Raw genomic sequence first — 22,628 nt, forward strand, 5'->3', positions numbered from 1 at the left:
TTGTCCAAATAAATACAAAGTTCCAGTATGTCTCCTTATCCTGAAGAAATTAAGAGCTAGATGGTCCTTTTTTTTAAAAAAAAAAAAAGTGCTCAAAGAAAGTTTGAGAGTTTAAAAATGACCATCAAATGAAATAAATGATAGTACTAAAGAAAGAAGTAGAATATTTAAACTTTACCTAAATGAAAGCGAATAATACATACTTACAACTGAAAAAATAAATCAGTGACATGGAGGTTAAACTTGAGAAAATCACACAAATCAGAATGTAAGAGAACAGTAAACAGTGATTTTAGAGATCTGCTACATAGTGAAATCAAACAAAGGAGAATTGGTGAATGAAACTGTAAAAAAAAAAACATTTGAACACAAAATAGAAGAAAACATTTCTAAAATAAAGACTTCAATCTGCAGATTGAAAAATGTTGAATTGGCAAATATTCTGTTGTATATATACTTTACAACAAAAAAGAAGAAGAAAAAAAAAAAACTTCAATAAAGAGAGAAGATAAGGAGAATCCTGCGGGCATATGCCCAGAATAAGCAAGTTTTCTTATGGGAATATTACAACAGGTCTCAGACTTCCCTAGAGTAACACATGATACCAGAAGATAGTGTGGCGGTGTCTTACAGACTTCTGAGGTAATTAACCCACTGCCGCCATCTGCGGTAATTACATGCGGCTTATAATAGGATTGTTTTAGTTACTCTGTAGAGAGTCAATTTCAGGGGGCCAGAGTAGAGGCAAGAAACCAGTTAGAAGGTTCTTACAGTAGAACAGTAGTACGTCCTGCAGTGTAATGGAGGCTGAGCTCAGAGTAGTGGCAGAGGGACAGATTTGAGGTGTAAGCACTGGCTGCTGAGGGAATGCTGTGAGATAAGCAACAGGAAGAGCCAAGTTTATCTCTCAGGTTTCTGACTGTAACAGCGAGATAAATGGTGATGACATTTGCTGATACGAGAAACACCGAGACAGAAGCACGCTAGGTTTTAACCCGCTGCTGTGGAGTCCGTTCCGACTCATAGTGACCTTGTAGTACAGAGTAGAACTGCCCCATGGGGTTCCCCAGGCTGTAAATCTTCATATAAGCAGACTGCCACATCTTTCTCCCTAGGGCTACTCATGGTTCCAACAACCAATCTTTCAGTTGGCAGCTGAGCGCTTTAACCACTGCGTGACCAAGGCTCTCATGCTAGGTTCTAGTTCTTTTTTTATTACAAGTTCAGAGCCCTACACTTAAGTTGTCAATATTTTCTTGTTGCGATGATCATTTGCTCAGCATTTGATATTTGTGCATCACATATTAATGGGTATCCTGGCTGAATCAAGCCATATTGAGTGGTTTCTGTTACCGGTTGAATTGTGCTCTCTCAAGAAATACCAAGTCCTAACACCTGATACCTGTGAATGTGGTCTTATTTAGAAATAACGTCTTTGCAAATACAGTTAAGTTGAAATTAGATCATACTGCGTTAGAGTGGACCCTAAATCCAATGATCCGTATTCTTATAAAAAGTGGGAAATTTGGAGAAACGTAGAGACACAAACACATAGGAAGAACACCATGAGACCGTGGAGGCTGAGCTTGGAGTGATGCATCTCCATGCCAAAGAATACCAAGAATTTTTGACAACCACCGGAAGCTAGGATGAGGCAAGGAAGGATTCTTCCCTGGAGCCTTGAAAGGAAGCATGGCCCTGCCGACAGCTTGATTTCGGACTTGTGGCCAGAAATGTGAAAGAGTAAATTTCTGTTGTTTTAAGCCACCCAATGTGTTGTACTTTGTTACAGCAGCCCTAGGAAGTTAATATAGTTGCCAGGGTACCGTGTATTTCTCAGGTTACATATAGAGACAGACCTGATTTTAAATTTTAATACTTAAAGACTGATATTCATTTTTATTGGAGTAAAAGAACTGTGTATGAATAACTATGGAATATAGAAATAAAAACTTTCATTTTAAAAATGGATCTCATGTGGTAATAAGCAAAGTTAGGAAACACACACTATTAAATATAGTAATAGGAATTGGTCTTTGGTTCCCATGGATATAAATTAAATAGATCATTTGTGTCCATATAACTGCATATTTTTTCATATTTGGAAGTGGCCTAAAAATAATTTATGTTCTAATACTAATTTATTTGATGAAATAAGTTTAACCTTTTAGGACTAGCTTACTTGGAGAAGATGAAAAATAAATGGATTCATAAACTAGAAGAATTGCTGTGTTGTTGCATTTTTTTTTTTTTTTTTGCATTATTAAAACTTCAATAGACATGGACTGAAATGATTATACAAGGTTTACATTTCAGAAGATTTCATTTTATTGCTTTAAAATGCTTTGAAGTAATTCAGTATTTAAAGAATTAATAAGTTTGGGCCTGAACTGGGGGAATGAACAGAAATATATCTGTACACTCTGGACAGTGGAAATTAATCAGACATTAAAAAAAATAAACCTGTTGCCATTAAGTTGATTCTGACTCATAGCGACCCTATAGGACAAAGTAGATCTGCCTCAGAGAGTTTCCAAGGAGTGGCTGGTGGATTCGGACTGCCAACCTTTTGGTTAGCAGCCATAGCTCTTAGCCACTACACCACCAGGGTTTCCAAATCAGACGTTGTTAGTTGCTTATTCTAAGACTTTGGAGATGTAGAAATTCTTGTATAGTTTAAAGGCCCGAGGCTTGCTTTTTCTGTTTTTATAGAGAGCATTTATATGTTTCCACAAGATTGCTTTTAAATTTCTTGTTTTATTTTAAGTGCTAACTTGTTCTACCTAAAAAGAAATTAATTCTGTACAGCTGGGTAATCTAGGATATTTCAAAAACAAAGGTTTTCTTTATCCTTCTAGGAAAATATATTTTTAGGCAATTATAGAATAAACCCTTAATGTAGGATTGCTTTTTCCTTTGAAAAAATTACTGCATCTGAAAAATATGTAGTTTAGTCTAAAACTTTATGAATAGTATTAAGGGATTTATGGGTTTGGCCTCAGTTTTTTACTTACACCATGGTATTCATTCTCTGATTTATCTGCCAGGAAATGAAGTTTCTAGCGATGTTTTCTACCATACTCTAATGAAGGTGGGAATGTAGTATATTTTAAAATAATACTATTTGAAATATTCTGAATTAAACTATTGAGTATATAAACTTTTTGCATTGATTTCATTCAATTTGCTACTTGTTTGAATCAGATGTTCTAAGACAATGAGTTCTACTTTCATTTTAGTATAGGAAGACTTTATTCTGTTGTAATTTGGTTTTATACATAGATAGCTAAAGTGAGTGAGAAATAATATAGGTGCTAAGCTGTTTTTTAGGTTTGAATTCTTTAATTTACACACTAAAATACACCAAAACTGTAGACTGGCCAAAAAAAAATAGTGAAGTAAATCTATCTGTACTGATATGGAAAAAAGTATTTTTTTAATGAGAAAGGCAAGATGGAGAACAACAGATAGTAGGACCTTGTTCTTGAACGGACTACCATCCTGCATGTGTGTGTAGGAAAAGAAGTCTGTATTTTTAACATTTGTTACAAGCATATATTATTTTCTTATTAAAAATACAACAGTAAATCTGTTGTTATCCTATTTTAATGGATGATAACATAAATTTGCGTGAGGTTATATATTTATTTTCATATACAGTGATTTGTCTAGTTTAAAAACTAGACCAAAAAATTTTTATTCCAAATCCCCTATAGTATATGTTAGCTGTAGTTTTTTTTTTTGTTGTTGTTGTTGGTTTGTTTTGTTTTTTTTGTTTTTGTGTTTTCTTATAAAAATAACTTGAAGTTCTTTTATATTCCTGGTTTACTGAGGTTTTTTTTTCTTGAATCATGAATGGATGTTGAATTCTGTCACTTGCTTTTTCCACATTTATTGAGATGATTCTGTTTTTTCACTTCTTTTGTCTGTTAATAAGGTGAATTATATTCGATGGTGTTTGAATGTTGACTCAACCTTGTATTCCTGGGATGCGTAACCACTGGTCACGATGTATTGACCTTCTTATATAGAGCCAACTTGCCAAAATTTTGTTAAAATTAGGCTGCTTAACCAAAGGGTCAGCAGTGTAAATCCACCAACCACTCCTTGGAAACCCTGTGGGCAGTTCTACTCTGTTGTATAGGGTTGCTGTGCATCGGAATCCCTGGACAGCAGTGGTTTTGGATTTTTTGGGGTTTTGTTCCAGAGGGAGATGTCTGGCTTTGATGCCAGAGTAAAACTGGCCAAATAAAATAAAATGGTTTGTTCCCTCTTGTCTTTTTCTGGAAGAATTTGTGTAAAACTGGTGCTGTTTCTTACTTAAATATTTGAAAGACTGTTTATAGTAAGACCACTGGGGCCTGAAGTTTCCTTTGTACAAAGTTTTTAAGTATAAATTAAATTGCTTTAATTAATATAAGTTTATTCAGATTATTTTTCCTTGAACGAGCCTTGGTAGTTGTGTCTTTCAAGGAATTTGTATATTTCATCTTAGTTGTCGAATTTATTGCCATAACATTGTTTATAAAATTTCTTTGATCTTTTAATACATGTAGAATTTGTAGTGATGTCCCTATTCTTGCTACTGTTACTGGTAATTTATATCTTCTCTTTCTTTCTTGATCAGTCTTAAGAGAGATCTGCCAATTTACTAGTATTTCCAGAGACCTGGAGTTTGGATTCATTATCTCTATTATTTGTCTCTTTTTCTAGGTCATTGATCTCCATTCTTATTGTTATTATTTTCTTTCTTCTGTTTAATTTAGATTTAATTTGCTCCTCTTTTTTTTTTTTTAACTTCCTAATAGGAAAATTTAGACCACTGCTTTTGAACCTTTCTCTTTTGTAATGTAAGCACTTAATGCTATAAATTTACCTTTGTAAGTACTGCTTTAGCTGCATCCCACAATTTTGGTATGTTATATTTTCATTTAATTCAGAATATGTTCTAATTTTCCTTCTGATTTCTTCTGACCCGCAGAGTATTTCAAATTATGTTATTTTAAGTTCCAAAATATTTGGGGCTGTTTCAGATATTTTCTATTATTGATTTCTAGTAGAACTCTGTTTAGAGAATATAGTTTGTATTATTTGAATCTTTTATATTTAATGAGCTGTGTTGTATTTCTTATATTTCCCCAGAATATAGTTGAGCATGGTAAATATTCTGTGCACACTTAGAAAGAATGTTCTGCTGAAGTTTTGTGGGGCATCCTCTGATTGTCAGCTAGGTCAAGTTGGTTGAAAGTATTGTTCAGGTCGTCTGTATACTTACTAATTTTCGGTCTTCTATGAGTTACTGGGAGAAGAGTGTAGAAATTTCCAAGTATAATTGTGGATTTGCCTATTTCTCCTTTTAGTTCTGTCACTTTTTGCTCTAGGTGTTTTAAGTTCTGTAACCTGTACATACACGTTTAGAATTCTCATGTCTTCCTAATGAATTGAACCCTTTGTCATTATTCAAAATTATTCATGATAATTTTCCTTCTTCTGATAAGCACTTTGTTTAATAGTAGCATAGCCACTCTAGCTTTTGTTTGATGAATGAGGGCATGATATATCTTTTTCATCCTCTCACTTTTAACTTACCTGTATCAAAGGTGGTTTCTTGAAAACCCGTTGCCGTTGAGTTGATTCTGACTCATGGTGACCTTGCATATGTCAGAGTAGAGCTGTGCTCCACGGAGTTGGGTTTCCTATAAATAGCATAAAATCAGGTCTTGGTTTAAAAAAAAAAAATCAAATCTGACAATGTCAGCCTTTTAAATTGGATTGTTTGTACACTTTACATTTTATGTAATTGTTATTATTGAATTTAAACCTATATCTTGCTATTTGTTGTCTGTTTTTCTCACCCATTTTTGTTCCTCTTTTTTTCTCCTCTTTCCTCTGTTAGATTGATTACATTTTTAGTATTCGATTCTGTTGTCACAATTGGATAATTAGCTTTTTTATATTTACTTTTTAGTGTTTGTCTATGCATTTTTAACTTGCTGCAGTTTCTTTTCAAGTAATATTATACCACTTCACTTATAATGTAAAAACTTTAAAATAGTATTCTTCCATTTCCTCCTTTAGTCCCCCATGCTTTTCTTGTTATACTGTTTTTACTTCTATGTATGTTATAATCTTCAAAATACATTGTTGCTGTTATTACTGTTTTCAAAAAATAAACTACCTCTTAAGTTTGTTAAAAATGAGAGAAATATCTGTTTATTAGCATATTTACTATGTCCCATGTTCTTCATTTTTTTGTATAGATCCAAATTTCCATTTCATATGTCTTTTGCCTGAAGAGCTTCCTTTAACATTTCTTGTTAGCCTGTCAGCTTTCATTTGTCTGAAAAGTCTTTATTACGTCTTCATGAATTCCATTAAGTCAATATTAAGGAATTCTATTCCTCCATAGATAAAGTTAATGGATGAGGAAAATAATTGTAATCTCTAAAACTGAAAAGATTTTAAATTTAAAAGAAGATGAAGACATTAACCCGAATAAAATGATTTTCAAGGAATGTAAATAGCTTTTAGATAAAGAAATGAAAAAAGATAACAATGATAGTAATTAGTTATTAGATAAATGAAAAATGAAATAATAATATCCCTTTACAATTGCTAGGCTCAAGAAAATTCGGATACTGTGTTGTCAGGGAAGAGGAAACAGGATCCTCATGAACACGAACTATATAGACTACTTGGTAGGTGTGTAGACTGCTGGTAGGCGTCAGGACTGCTCCAGGCATTCTAAAGAACCATCTGGCACTATTTATTCATATTAGGTCTTTGTATACTCTATGATCTAGTAATTCTATTTTGAGTTCATAACAAAGAGATAAAGAGTCCCTTTGAGAACTCAAAGTTCATAGTCATTCAGTTCCTAAAGAGACATAAGAAGATGTTCATTGCGTTATTCACTGAGGGAGTGAGAAGTTGTAGATGAACCTGATGTTCACTCCAAGGAATGTTCTGTAGCAAATCAAAGCAGCAGTTGGGTTATTCACCTAACAACATAGAAGGGTCTTAAGATTCCAAATTGGGAAGAAAAAAAAAAATGAGATTTATAATGCCATTTATATAAATTAAAATATGTGCATACAAAGAGTCCTGATTCTCCTCTTCCCATTCTTTTGAGAATAACTGAATTTCTTCTACCCATTAAAATAAACATATAGATAGATATTTTAAATCTTAATCATACCTATGTTGAAAATGTTTTCTTCTTGCAGATGTTGATGAATGCCAGGCTATTCCTGGGATATGTCAGGGAGGAAACTGCATCAATACAGTGGGCTCGTTTGAGTGCAGATGCCCTGCTGGTCACAAGCAGAGTGAAACTACTCAGAAATGTGAAGGTAAGTGCCTCTGTTTGGGGGATGTGCCTAACTGTTTATTTGAATCCAAGTAGCACATGACTACATTTTGAAGAATACTAATCACAATGAAAAGTTCTTTATTTCAGTATGAACATGTAGGTGTAACATGTAGTTCTATATGGGTTTGTGTATTATAACCTCAGCGGGTTTGAATGGAAAGAGACAGTGAGCGTTTTGCATCGGTTTGTTCTCTCAGTTGCTATGTGAGAGTAGGAATGGGAGTAATCCAGCCATATGTATTTTTCCTTAATCATTTAGTTTCCCATTTCACCTACAGAATTATATCAAAAATTAAAATTAGGGTAAAGAGACATTCCAAGTGAAGTACAGTATGTGCAAAATGATACTTCAGTAGTTGGTACTGGGTCATATTTTGTGAAGTAAAATGTTTCGATTGTGTTGAGTAGTGTTGCTTCACTGACCACCAAGTTAAAAAACAAACATAATTGGTTCAGAAAGGATTGGGAAATTGCCATAACAAGTATCCTGTGGAAGAATATTCTGCTCAATTACAGATATCCAGGGAAAAAAAAAAAGCTAATAATGTCCTGGAATATGAGATTTTAGTTTTAATATTTAAGTATAAGTTCCGTCAGCATTCTTCAAATAGAATAAATTCACTTGTTTTATTTATCCATGATAAAAAGCTTTATCATTTTTACCAAATTCAAGAACCATCTAAGGATGTGTAGCTTTAATGAATATCAATATTTATAATAATTTTGATGATTCTGGTAGTATTGAAGTGTAATGTTCACCTTTTCAATTTTTAAATTACTTAAATCAACTTATTTCCTTAACTAGATAATTTTCTGAAGACAATGGAATATAACTATTCTCAGTTATGTGACATAAGTATTCTCATCAAGTCAAAGTTTTAAAATTTTTCTTTGGAGATTTTTTTTTGCCGCTCCAACTTATCTGAGGTGGGAAAAAGTATATGAGAAATATATGAAATCCGAATTTATCCCACATGCCTGGTATGATCTTACATGGGAGCATTAGTTTGGTAGACTGAAAGTACCAAACACATATTACCATTACTTCTTGTGGAGGGGGGGAAATCAGGAGTTTATTTAGAGCCATTTACCTTCAGTAACTAAAATAATTTTGTGTTGGATATAGTACTTCTGTTCTTTTCCTTTCCAAAATACAGTGTTTGGGGATATATTGTATGAGTTGGTTATATAAAGTTGTGTCCTTCTCTTTAGAAAAGAAAAAGGGGAAAAGGCAAAGCCTAGAGCTTAATGAAAGAGGTTAAACAGAAATGTGGACCATATTATTAGACAGAAGGCAGAATGTGGGTATCCATGCTATTGTTTCATCACAGAAACCATAATATCATAAACCAGTGGAACATGTATCATTCCATATTATTTTTAGAAGAGTAATTTTATGTTTGCCTTGATTCATTCACTGTCATCTCCAAATTAATCTTTATAGTTTTATACATCATACACTATTACAGGCTAATTTTGTGCTCCCTGAAAAAGAAGGTAATAAAATGTGGCCATCTGTTTTAAGGACCAAATAAGTTCTCTCTGAAATTGGTAGCAAGAATGCCCAAGTAGTTTATATCCATTTAAGTACAATATTGATAACCAAAGTCTGCCTGTGGTGGCGAGGTTTAGAAAAATCATTGGAAGATGTAAAAATTATCTGAATTCGCACAGGAATTGGACCAGAAAGTCAGTGATCCTTAGGAAGTCTGAGTTGTGCTGCTGTTTCTCTTGTATTTTTTCCCTGCTGGCTTTTTTCAGGGGTTTATTCCACTGTTTAACTTTTTGTCACTACCCTTTACTTTTTACTTCTGAAGTAAAATCCAAACCAGATCCAAGGGTGGTGTACTTATGAACAAAGACAGTGTTTGATTATAGGTGAGAGCCACAGCCACTGACTGATTATAGTGGCTATGGCATTTACATTACACATCAAACAATGTGTTTCTTCTTAGTTGAATATGTAATGAGCCTTTTCTACATCACATTTCATCAAAACAACATACAGACCCAAGCTTGAGTTTGGCGGTAGACAGTACAACCCTTTATTCACCACTTGTCCATGTTCTTTAGGAAAGAGGTCTGTTGATGTAATATAGGCACCAGCCAAGGCCCTGAATGTAGTTGTCTCTTTCCCTACTTCCTGCCCAGGCAGCCGAATCCATTTAACCATTGCCCAGAAAGAATTATGTGATTTAATATTCTGCATTGGTGGAGAAAAGCCGAATTAGAAGAAGTAGTGATTAGAATTTGGAATCTAGAAGCTTCATGAAGTTTTTCTTTTGTGTATATATCATATTTATTTGGATACATCTTAAAAGTGATTGTTAACAATTTTTTCTGGGTAATGTTTTTCCTTTATGTAAAAGAGCAAATAATATTTACTTAAATTATGTAATATAATTGATGGCAAGACTGGTAAGACTGTAAACTATTGCTACACATAATGACAGGTTTTGAATTATAATCAGTTTATGTATCATTTATATGGTATCAAAGTAAAAATGTAGCCATAAATTTAAAATTAATATTTGCTCTAAACAGAAATATAACTATAGCAGTTACTTTTGATCAACTGTCAAAGGTGAGGCCTTTTAATTGTTTATGTGAATTACAATGTGAATGTAAAATATAGTAGTATTGGCAGATTTAATTTAAAATTATATCCTTCCTCTATTATAGCACATTTCATTTTTTCTGTTCATACAGCAATTAAATTCTTTAAAGAAACCTTGTTAGTCTCTAAGTTATAGTGTCTCCTCAGAAATAAGAAAATTCACTCTAGCACTTTGAGTCTTAGTGATTGGGAAAATGGTGTATCATTAACAAGACAGTGAAATATTAGTTTTTTTAATTCTGTTACTGATTTTCTTGATTACACTAGTTTGTGGACTGTATTGCTCTAACCCTGGAGTAAGATTCTTGAGGACAGAGATTCTTTCATGTTTAGTGTTGTATACCAGAGCCTAGGACAGTACCTGACATATTGTAGGCTTCTAGCGAATATGTGTTGATTAATTGAGAGTGGAGTGTGTAATAAGTTAATTTATTTGGCTTGGTTAAATGTCCAAAAAGAAGGTAAAATCTAGGGCCAGAGTTAAAATTGTATTTGGAAAGAGGCCAGTCATCTTTACCAAGGAATTTTTCCTTCATATGACTATTTTTCATTTTTTTAAATAACTTGATTGCTTCAGTTGCCATTGAGAGACCAGAAGCATAAACATTGAATGCAAGTTGGCATTTTTAGATCTTCAATGTCATTGTCTCTCCTTGGTTACCTGCAGGCAGTACTTCTGAGCTCAGAGACTTTCACCCTCTATCTAAATGAAAGAATTATCTTCTGCTTGTTCTCTGGGATGTCTTATTCTGAAAGAGGCTTTTTCTGCTGAAAATTTGTTTGATTATATACCATTTATACTCAAATGAAATGGAAAAAAGGTAGCGTGGGAGCATTCATCAGCTAATTTAATGTTTGATACATATAATTGTACTCTTCCTTCATATTCAGTGAAATGAGCTAAAAATATTTTATCCAGGCTTGTTTTATTTCATAGTGTTGGTTTGCTGGATTCTTTCATGAGATTATATTCAGAGAGTCTCCTCTACAAGCTATAAGTCTAATCCCAAAGTGGAAAGGAATACACGATTTTTTTTTCTCTGTCTCTTTGTGTCTGTGTGTGTGTGTATCTCTGTATGTGTGTGTGTCTGTCTGTCTGGAGGAGAATCACTTTCCCCTCCACTTAATCAGGGTCCTGGATTATAAAAAACCTCGCATGATACCCACTGAAGCCATGTCTTATTTCTTCTGGGCCAGTTTGTTTCCCAAATCTAATTCCCTAACTCTGTCACACGGGGCAAAATGACCCTTCCGAGGAGTAAACTTTTTTTCACATCCAAAGAGAGAGTTGTTTTGTTTACTCATCTAGTCAAAGATTTATTATTCTAAATATAAGTTTAAGTAAAGAGGGAAGCAAAACATATCAATATAATATGCAATGATAGATCAGAAGACTGTCCAGATTTTTTAAAATAAAATATAAGTTAATTTGAATTTCATTCCAGGTGGGTAAAACACGAGTAGATGCCAAATGTCCTTGTATGATCCCTTCTTCCAGACTATACGTTCTGTAACATTCCCTGAGCTAGTTATCCTTTTCCTGACTTAACTGGAAGGCAGGAAAAGAGACTTACTGTATTGGGAGGTCTCTCTTCAATGGCTCTTTATGTGTCAGACAGTTGTTTGCGGTTTATTCTGAAGACTCTTCAGCTTTGTTCCATTACCACAGTGTTTTATCGTTTGAGATTTGTGACAAAAATGTATTTACTTATGCTCACGAAACTTGTTGGCATAATATTTTATTGCTGCATGTAGCTCCAACCCTGCTTTGATAAACCGTGGGAAATAAACTTTCTTTGACTAAACTGAAAAGTGCCTGCTTTTACTCATATTACCAAAAGCGTATTACCATCTTAAAAATAAATAATAAATAGATCCACTGAATATTTCTCAAAGGGAAAACTACATATTAAAATGGAGAGCAAAGTAAGGAAATTGGAAACAGATAAAACTTTTTAGGTCATCAATGTTAAAATCATGAAAATCGTCATCCTTTAAATACTTTCAAAAAGATATTTGCAACATTGTAGTTAAGACTGAAGAAGAGTTAACATCTTTGAATTGTGGTGTTGGTGCAGAATATTGAATATACCATGGACTGCCAAAAGAATGAACAAATCTGCCTTGGAAGAAGTACAGCCAGAATGATCCCTAGAAGCAAGGATGCGGAGACTGTGTCGTGCATACTTTGGACGTATTATCAGGAGGGATCAGCCCCTAGAAAAGGATGTCATGCTTGGTAAAGTAGAGGATCAGTGAAAAAGAGAAAGACCCTCAATGAGATGGGTTAACATAGCGGCTGCCACAGTGGACTCAAGCACAACCACAATTGTGAAGATGGCACAGGACCGGGCAGTGTTTCATTCTATTGTATATAGGTTGCTATGAGTCGGAATTAACCCGATGGCACCTAACAACAACAGTTAAGACATTAACTATGTTCTGTGTCTTTTCTCCCTTGAATGAGAAAGTCCAGATTACTAAACTCAAACCTACTTTCTGCCCCTGTAATAAATAAGTTATTGTGAATAAGCGAACAGATGGTAAGCACTAAAATAACATTATATTAATAATGGTAAATTTTATTGAATGCTTAATATATCCCATATAATACTTAAACCACTTTACATGGGTTATTTTATTAAATCATCACAACAGTGCTGTGAGGTTGGTAACTGTTATCAATCCAGTTTACAGATGAATAAATCAAGGTACAGAGAGGCAAAATAACTTTCTAAAGGTTTTACAGGTAGGAAACAGCAGAGCCAAGATTCCGGCCTCCCAGATTTACTACAGAACTTTTGCTCTTAGCCAGTTGTTGAGCAAACAGGCATGAATGACCAGGTAGCACACATGAAGACCAAAGGCAGCATTTACAGGGGAAGCTCATGGGAACTGGAGCAGCAACAAAAGTGAGATTTTCCCTTTGTGCATCTCATTTTGTGATAGTACCCTGGATCTAGCAAAGCCAGAATTAGATCCAGTTTAGCGACCAGGTGCTAACTGGGGGGGCTTGTAAGCTGCATCATTGGAAGAGCTCCCACCCCTCCTCCTCTGATAGGATAAAGGCTGAAAATTTGTGGAACCTTGACCCCAGCCCTGTTTTGTCACCTCAGCCTTCATGGTTGAGGGAACCTTCCCTGTGAATCATTAGGGTTGAAAGGTCCAAGCCTTGTGACTCTGGATATATGACTTGGCAGTTCAGTGACTGCAGCCGAGATCTACCGCCTCAGCACTCTACATGGATTAACCAATTTAAGCACTCAGATGTAGCTGGTTTCCATGGAGCCGTTGGGGGTTAGCTCACAAGCATAATTCTTGAAAAGTTAACCTTCCCTTCCAAAGCATACTGTACTGCCTCACTATGGCTGATATATTAGATAGTTAAGTGAACCGATTTTTGTGATATTCTGCTCATTAAAATGAAAGTTTATTCTACGATATTGTGCTATATAGTTCATTCACCGTGACTTTAGAACTGAAATTTCGGGTCAAGGAGTTGAGAGTAGAGGTAAGGAAGTACAACTGAACTAATTCCATCTTTGTTCATAGAAGTCAGTCAGTAGCAATAGTCTGAAGTTTTAGGATAGCTAAGCGTCATGAAAAAGTAAGACAGCAAGAATTTTTTTAAGAGTAGAGAACTAGTACTCCTATATACTAAAACATGCTAAAAAGCTAAAATATTTAAAATATAAATATAAAAAAGAAAGCTGGATGATGAATAAGGAAGGCCAAAGAAGAATTGATGCTTTTGAGTTGTGGTATCGGTGAAGAATAGTGAATATACCATGGACTGCTGGAAGAATGAACAAATCTGTCTTGGAAGAAGTACAACCAGAATGCTTCTTAGAAGCAAGGAAGTTGAAACTACATCTCACCTACTTTGGACATGTTATCAGGAGGGACAAGTCCCTGGAGAAGGACATAATGCTTAGTAAAGTAGAGCGTCAGTGAAAAAGAGGAAGACCTTTCAATCAGATGGATTGAATAATGGTTGCAACAGTGGGCTCAAGCATAACAAGGATTGTGAGGATGGAGCAGGACCAGGCAGTGTTTTGTTCTGCTGTACATAGGGTCGCTATGAGTCAGAACCAACTGAATGGCACCTAACGATGACAACAACACAATTAAAAAAAAAAAAAAAGAACCCATTGCAGTGGAGCTACATGTGTGTTACAGAGTAGAATTATTCTGTAGAGTTTTCTCAACCGTGGTCTTTTGTGGCACCGCTGATTGAGTTTGAACTCTCAATCTTTAAATTAGCAAGCCAGTGCAAACTGTACCACCCAGGGACCTTCTTGTACCACTTAGGGGCCTTAAATACTGTGGTGGTGGTGGTTGTTTTTGTTAGGTACAATCAAGTTGATTTCAACTCCCAGTGATCCTATGTGACAGAGTAAAGCTGCCCCATAGGGTTTTCTAGGCTGTAATCTTTACAGGAGCAGGTTGCCAGGTCTTTCTCCCATGGAGCCATTGGCTGGGTTCAGCTGCCAACTTTTTGGTTAACAGCTGAGCACTAAATTGTTGTGCCACCAGGGCTCCTCTAAATATTGTGGTTATTGTTGTGTGATGTCAAGTAGATTCCAGCTCATGATGACCCCGTATGACAGAGTAGAACTGCCCCGTAGGGTTTCTGAAGCTGTAATCTTTATCATAGCAGACTGCCACATCTTTCTACTGAGAAACAGCTGGTGTGTTACCAGATGGAAACCCCGGTTCTCACTTCGCATGATTTATATTGGCCAGGAAATGAGAGACCGAGATGGGGGAACAAGAAAGGCACCTTTATTTCATTGTACAAGGAAATGGAGTCAGTCGGAGTTACTATTGCCAAGCCGCTCACCAAGGGCGGGCAGGTAGGTTACTTTTAAAGAGGTTTACAAGTAGGGAGTTCATACAAGTTCCATCAGCAACATTGTTAATCATACTATGCAGGCACAATGGGGTTTACATATAACCTCCACGCAAAAGCAGGATTCAGATGTGAAGCTGACTGTTAGGGAGCACAGCAAAGGAAACAATTTTGCAGTACAACACTGTAGGGGAGGAAGACAGGTAAAGAATATAGCACTGTGGGGGTTCTGTCCCAGGTGGGTTGAGCATTTAACCACTGTGCCACCCATGAAAACTCATTGCCTTCCAGTCAATTCTGACTCAAGTGACCCTATAGGACAGACTAGAACTGCCCCATAAGGTTTTCAGGGAGCACCTGGTGAATTTGAACTGCCAACCTTTTGGTTAGCAGCCATAGCTCTTAACTACTACACCACGAGGGTTGCCACTGCACTCCTTAAATACTATGGTTTAACTGTGTAAATAGACAACCCAATGGAACATAATAGAAATTCCAGTAAAAGAACCCAAATATATGGCATTTAAATCAGTGGAGGAAAAGATAGAGTATTCAATAAATGATGTTGGGAAGACTATCATTTGACATAAAATAAATTTAGAAGCATACATCACATATTATACTAAAATATATTTTAAATGGATTAAGGATGCAAACATCAACAAAAGAAACATATAGTAGTCCTAAAAATAGTCATGGGAGAATTTTTATGAAGTGTGGATATGAGAGAACCATTTCTAAACATACTGTTCCACCTGAGAACTACAGAAGAATAAATAGGAAAATTTACGTAGATTACAAATCAGTAAAAGCAAGCAAGAACCAAAGGCAAATGATAAACTGGGAAAACATTCACAACTCATAAACACAGAGAACCCTCAAGTATCTAATGGAAAGGCAATCCTGTCTGAAGGACATTTCCTGCCTAATAGAGAGTAGTATCTGTACACTGGAATTCTCACGCTGCTGGGGATTTACCTGATGAGTGGATGGCAAAACCTGTTCTGGAATTGCTACTCGCCTTCCACTAACTATAACCAAGCCTCTTGCATCTCCTGGAACCCTGGTGGCTTAGTGGTTAAGAGTTAAGTTTGCTAACCAAAAGGTCAGCAGTTTGAATCTACCAGCTGCTCCTTGGAAACCCTACAGGGCAGTCCTCTGTCCTGTAGGGTCACTATGAGTAGAAATTGACTCAACAGCAATGGGTTTTTTTGTTTTTTTGCATCCCCCACCCCCACAGGGTTCATTGTTGAAGAGAGTCAAGGGTATAATGTTTAATTATCACCATAATGTTTCCTATTCAGTATAATGTTTAATTATCACCATAATGTTTCCTATTCAGCAAAGTGAGAGAGAAGGTTATTTTCTTCCTTTTTTGTGCTTATCACTCCTAAGCATTCCCAGCACGTGAAACAACATACTTCTTCCCAAAGCCGGAACCAGAGGAGTAAAGAAATAAGAACCCTTGCCTGAATGTCCTCCCCTCCCACCCCCAATGAGTGTTAGACCGTAACATCGAATGTGTAACACTTGTCTTAAGTTGGTCCTGCGCGCTCAGGCTTCTGTTTTTTTTCAAGGGATGAAAATTATTTTCAAGGATTTCGGCATTTTTGTATAGTTGCTTACCTCTTCCATACCCATTTCTGTCAAGTCCATTCCAACTCATAGTGACCCTATAGGAGAGAGCAGAACTGCCCCCATATGGTTTCCAAGGCTACAATCTTTACAGGCAAAGCCCTCGTGGCTCAGTGGTTAAGAATTTGGCTGCTAACCAAAAGGTCGCAGTTTGAATTCACCAGCTGCTCCTTGGAAACCCTATGGGGCAGTTCTGTTCTGCCTTATAGGGTCACCATGAGTCAGAATCAACTTGACTGCAACGGGTTAATCTCTACGGAAGCAGACTGCCACATCTTTCTCCCGCAGAGTGACTGGTGTGTTCAAGCCCTTGTGGTTGGCAGCTGAGCCCTTAACCATTGTGCCACCAGGGCTCTGTATAGTTGCTTACCTGATATAAATGCAGTATTAAGGACTTTAAAGTATGAATCTATGCCAAAGATCACCTTTTGTTTTTACTAAAGATTACTTAGAGAAAACAAAAACATGTTTGCTTTCAAGGTTCTTCCAGGGTTTTGAGACACTGGTTTATATCTTAGGCCAAATGTGCTTTTTTGCAGTCTCAGTGCTTAAGACACAGTGAAGCAAAAAAAAAAAAAAAGAAAACCTAAGTCCCTGAGTGATAATTAGAGATGTCACCACTAAAAAATTATGTTTATGAGCTAGTATTTGTTATATGCAGATACTGTCTGCCTCTCTTGTTCTGTTTAAAACAATAGTGTATTTGTATCATACACACACACGTATATATACAGTAAAACATACTTACCCTTATTTAGAATAAGAAAGCACAAAAGTTACAATGATATACCATTTTTTACCTGTAGATGTGATAAAAGTAAAAATTCTAATGAAAAACTGTTGATGATGGCGCTGTTGAGAAAAAGACAAATTGCTAGTAAGAGTATAAAATCGGTACTACCTCTATATAGAGATCAATTTAGAGGTATCAAAATTACAAATGCACATACCATTTAATCCACTAATTCTGATTCTAAGAACTCACCCTATCTATAGTCATAGTCAAGAAATGAAGGCGTTATTCATTTTTTTTTTTTAAATAATTGTACATTATAGTAAACAACCTTATAGTAGACTGATTACATTATGAAACATACACAGTGAGGAACTATTTAAATTCAAAAACCAATGTGGACACTTTATATATTGATATAAAATTATGTTCAAGAAAACATTGTCATAAAAAAAGAGAAAAAAATATGTGTGAGTATGTGTGTGCTTATTTGTGTAGAGGATGTCTCCGGAAAGATAGGCAGAAAATCTATGACATTGGATATCTCAGGAGATAGAAATAGGCTGCCTTGAAGAAAGGGATGGAAAGGAGACTTCTTACTGAGTACCATAACATAAGTTTTATGCTTTGAACCATGTAAATGTGTTATTTATTCAAAAAAAATAAAAACAGAGATTAAGGGAGGAAAAAGACCCATTCATTCGTCATTTTCTTTGTTAAACTCTCAACTAATTCCTGTAGCAGAATTCTTGGTCTCTCCCGGTGGGCCAGGAACAGTGTGTGCAAACCACTGGTAGAGCCTCTGTTCTGTGGCATCAGAACTTTTCGCACCCAGAACACAAAGTATGCCCCGGCATATTACATACTGCCAAGCAGACAGTAGATGCACACCTACTGTTTATCAAATATGGCATGAAAATATGGGACGTGAGCAGAATTTCACCTAATCTTAAAACCACTGCCTTTATAAATCAATAAAAGTTTAGGAGCACCACATGAAGTGTGTTTAACTTAAACGTTCCTCTCATTAATTGCCGTCAAAAGATAAGTATCATTAAAATATGTTTGGTGACTTGAAGTAAAATAGTGAGAGATCAGAGATGATAATTACAGTGAACCCATTGCCATCGAGTCATTTGTGACTCATAGCAGCCCTATAAAACAGACTAGAACCGTCCCATAAGATTTCCAAGGAGTGCCTGGTGAATTCCAACTGCCATCCCTTTGGTTAGCAGCTGAGCTCTTAACCACTTTGCCACCAGGGCTCCAATTACAATGAAGCTGGTTATAATTTGCTTTAGGAAGAAATACAAGTAATTTTTAAAAGGTTGTAGGGTAGTCATGTTGTGAAGAAAGGAGATGTTCTTAAATTATCTTTAAACATAAAAGCTGGTAAAATCCTGCTTGCCAACTACAAATAAGCAACATGGCCCAGTGAAATTAGGACTGGTGGAAGAGTCAAAAAACAGACTGCTCCTCTCCAATTAGGTTAGAGTTTTCAAAGTAGAAAAGCAGCAGTTTCCTTCTCTGATTTGTGGTGTTCGCATTACTCTTTGTTTTAGGTTTCTTGTCTTTATATATATGTACTGCTCCTTTTCTCTCTCAGGTACACAGAATTGTATTAATCATAGTATTTGTTTCATGACATAATCTCTTCATTGTTTCACCCATAGCCAGCTTTTATTTATATAGTTAGTTATTTTAAATGATGTAATAAGCACCCATAAAACCACCAAAAACAGAAGCTACCCCTCCTGTTGTCTCCACCCCACATAGCCATCACTTTGTATCTAGGATTCTGCATCGCCTTTCTTATCTTTATAGATAATCTTACCACATCTATAGGTAGTTCATTTATTATTGTAATTATGACAATGGAAACCCTGGTGGTGTAGTGTTTAAGTGCTACAGCTGCTAACCAAAGGGTCGGGTCGGCAGTTCAAATCCGCCGGGCGCTTCTTGGAAACTCTTGGGGAAGTTCTACTCTGTCCTATTATTATTGTTATTGTAATTATGATATTCTGACTTTATCAGAAAAAGGTTAATACTGTTTGGAAGACACTTTTTTCACTTAATACTATATTGATACAATTCATTTATATAGTTGCATATTGCTCTAGTTCATTTTTTAGAACGGGATATGATATTCTGTCATGTTGTACTACCGTAGTGTGTTCATCTGCTTTCTCTCTTATGGGCATTTGTTTCCTGATTTGTCCTATTGGTGAGTAGTTTTCATATGCGTCTCCTATTGCAAGACTTTCTCCTGGGCATATATCTTGAAGTATAGTTACTCAGTCCTAGGATGTCTTAACAGTAAGCTTTAGGATATAGTACTAAACTGTATTGCAAAGTGGATACACCAATATACGCTCCTTTCATAAATGCATAAGAGATCCTATGTATTACATCCCCTTCAACACTTGGAATTACCAGACTTTCTAATCTTGCCACTTAGCAAACCAAGCCAAACAAACCCAGTGCCGTTGAGTCAATTCTGACTCATAGCGACCCTACTGGCTGGAGTAGAACTGCACAGCAGAATTTCCAAGGAGCGCCTGGCAGATTTGAACTGCCATCCCTTTGGTTAGCAGCCGTAGCACTTAACCACTACGCCACCAGAGTTTCCATTTTGCCAGTTAGAGGAGTGGAAAATGGATTTAGTTTTGGTCTTTATTTGCATTTCCCTTTTCACTGATTATATTGAACATTTCTTTATATGTTGTGTAGGCAAAATGTTTCTACTTCTGCGAAATGTATGTTAGGGTCTTTTGTCTATTTTTCTCTTTGTGTTTTTCTTGTTGAATTGTAGGTACTTCTCGATAATAAGCCTTTATCATTTATATGTAACACAAATGTCTGCTCCCATCTATAGCTCATCTTTTCACTTTCTTTAGGGTTTTTTTTTTGATGAATTACAGTTCTTAATTTTAGTATAATCAAATACACCATTCTTTGTCTTTTTAAGGTCAAGGCTTACTGTGGGTTATTTAATAAATTCTCCCTATCCCAAGTTCTAAAAGACATTCTCCTGTATTATTTAATAAAAGTTGTGGTGCAGTGGTTAAGAACGTGGCTGCTAACCAAGTTCTTTTTATGTTTAAGTGTTTAATCCGTCCAAGTTGGTTTTGTATACAGTGTAAAATGAGGACCCAGTTTCATCTTTTTCCACATAAATAACAATTTTTCCAGCCTCATTTTTTGGCAGTTCCTCTTCTCCACTGATTTACGTTGATATTTCCAAATATAAAACTTGAATTCTGATATTGGCTGTGGATTTTTAAACTACAAATGCTTTCCCCTCTGATAGTATTAAACTATAGATATTTTCCTTTCCCTTCCCCTGCATCCTCTTTTCTTTTAGAAAAGAAATTGGGGATTAACTAAGACAAGGGAAGGTGGAATAATAACCCTGGGACTTGAGGTGCCTGCAACACTAAGCTTATGCATTTATGTCGTATTTTCTTGGCGCATGTCATATGCCTCTTGGCCTTGAACCTCCACTTTGGAAATGTGCTGTCTGGACTTCCAGTGATACTATACTTGCAAAAAAAGGGGGATGTTGGTGGGGGAGGTTGGTATTTGTCTATTCAGTAAAAATGTGAGTTACTACCTTAGCATAACCAGCAAGGCATCATGCTATGGTTCATGAAAGGAAACAAAATAAATCAGGTGGAGTTCTTCTTATAGTAGGACAGGTGGTGAGAGAGAGTGAGTGAATGGGCTTGTGTCTGAGGGTATGAAGAGAGGTGGCCTTTGCTCTACATCTTGAAGGTCAGGTAAAAATTTCACATGGTTTGGTAAGGAATAGGCAAACCAGGTGGAGACAATGGAACCAGAGCAACAAGAATTGGATGTACAGAGCACACAGAGAACAGTTGAGTTTGTATAGAGATTTCCTCCTTTCTTCCCCTCCCATCAAAAAATGTTTAATGAATAATAATAATAGCTAGTGTTCACTGGACACTTATTCTGTGGCCAGTACTGTGCTGAGCCCATTACATACATTAGCATATTAAATCCTAACGAAAACCATATGAGGGAGAATCTCTTATGACCCATGTTTTATAGATAAGGAAGTTGAAGGGCAGAAAAATTAATTTGCTTAAGGGATTCAAACCCATGTCTGTCCAGCTTCAGAGTTCACATGCTTAACTACTCCACATATCTACTCCCAAAGGTACCTGCAGCTGTATTAATAGGTTTTAAAGAAGGGAGAGAATTAAATAGGGTGGCATTTTATAAATTAGAAAGCACCAAGTGAAGTAGTTTACCTAAGAAAAAGAAACTGAAAATGAGAGCATAGTCAGGTGGTTCTTGTGATGGCCCAGGTGAGAAATCTTGTGTGCCAGTCATTACATGGCTTTGTAATGGCCGAATGGTTGATCTGCAGGAATATAGTAATCAAAAGATGTACAGAGTCCTATAAGCCCAGAGTCTAAGTCTCAGTTTCAGATCTGAAAGAGGCTCTGAATATTTGACTCACTTTCCTCATTCTACCAAGAAGCTAACTGGACTTCATGGAGAAATGATTGTGGAAGGTTACTCACAACCAGCCCACTGCCTTTGAGTCCGTTCTGACTCATGGCAACCCATGTGTGTCAGAGTAGAACTGTGCTCCCTAGGGTATTCAGTGCCTGATCACGAGATCTTTCTTCTGAGATACCTCAGAGTAGACTTAATCTCTAACCTCTTGATTAGCAGCTGAGCCTATTAACTGCTTGCATCACCCAAGGACTCTGCAAGGTCACATAACCAGAGGTAGTGGACTTGGATTCAGAAGCTCTGTCTCCTGAACACTTGTTCATTTTTTCTTCCCACTGGAGCACAATGTTTTACCACAGGAGGACCTTTAAGAGGTCTTCTTAGGATCTGTCAGATGTACATCTCTTCACTTGTTCCTTCAGACACAGCGTTCTGCAGTCGAGATGGTGCTGTGCCTGAGATCACTGTTGACACGCATGTTACCTGCAACCTCGATATTGGTCAACTAGTTGGCAGTGTTATTTCCTTATCCTGACCTGTGTTGTCTACCTGGTGTCTTTTCTCCTTTATCCAAGGAACCATGACTTTGCTTGGATAGCCTAGATGTTACCTGTTGGTCTGGCTAATGGTCAAAACATTTTGAGACATATCTCCTCTGCGCACCGTTGCACCAGGCATCTTCTTTAAGGTAGAGCCTGCCTTTCACCCTTAGTGTGCTCAGCATATGCAGACGTACACCCTGGAGCCAGGCCCATTTTCATTTCATAGAGGGATATTCTGTGTTCTCTTTTGAATTCTTTTATTACCTAAAGGTAACTCATTCACATTTCTGTTATCACAGACCTCTGCATAAGCAGCTTTAGTCGCACCAATTTTTAGCATACTCAAGCCTCTTTTCAGCTTACTGTTGCTTGGTGCTTGATTAAGGAAGAAA

The 22,628-nt window shown here is 36.2% G+C and overlaps 1 protein-coding gene across 1 annotated transcript in view; it reads left to right on the forward strand.

Moving 5' to 3' along the window:
* Positions 1 to 22,628, forward strand: part of FBN2 (fibrillin 2) — a 292,375-nt gene that overhangs the window by 107,896 nt on the left and 161,851 nt on the right. Inside the window, exon 7 of the mRNA XM_064275596.1 lies at positions 7,227 to 7,352. Within this exon, the coding sequence (XP_064131666.1) occupies positions 7,227 to 7,352 (126 nt within the window). The remainder of the gene's footprint in view (positions 1 to 7,226; positions 7,353 to 22,628) is intronic.

The sequence above is a fragment of the Loxodonta africana genome, chromosome 2, assembly GCF_030014295.1.
Source record: "Loxodonta africana isolate mLoxAfr1 chromosome 2, mLoxAfr1.hap2, whole genome shotgun sequence".
NCBI lineage: Eukaryota > Metazoa > Chordata > Mammalia > Proboscidea > Elephantidae > Loxodonta > Loxodonta africana.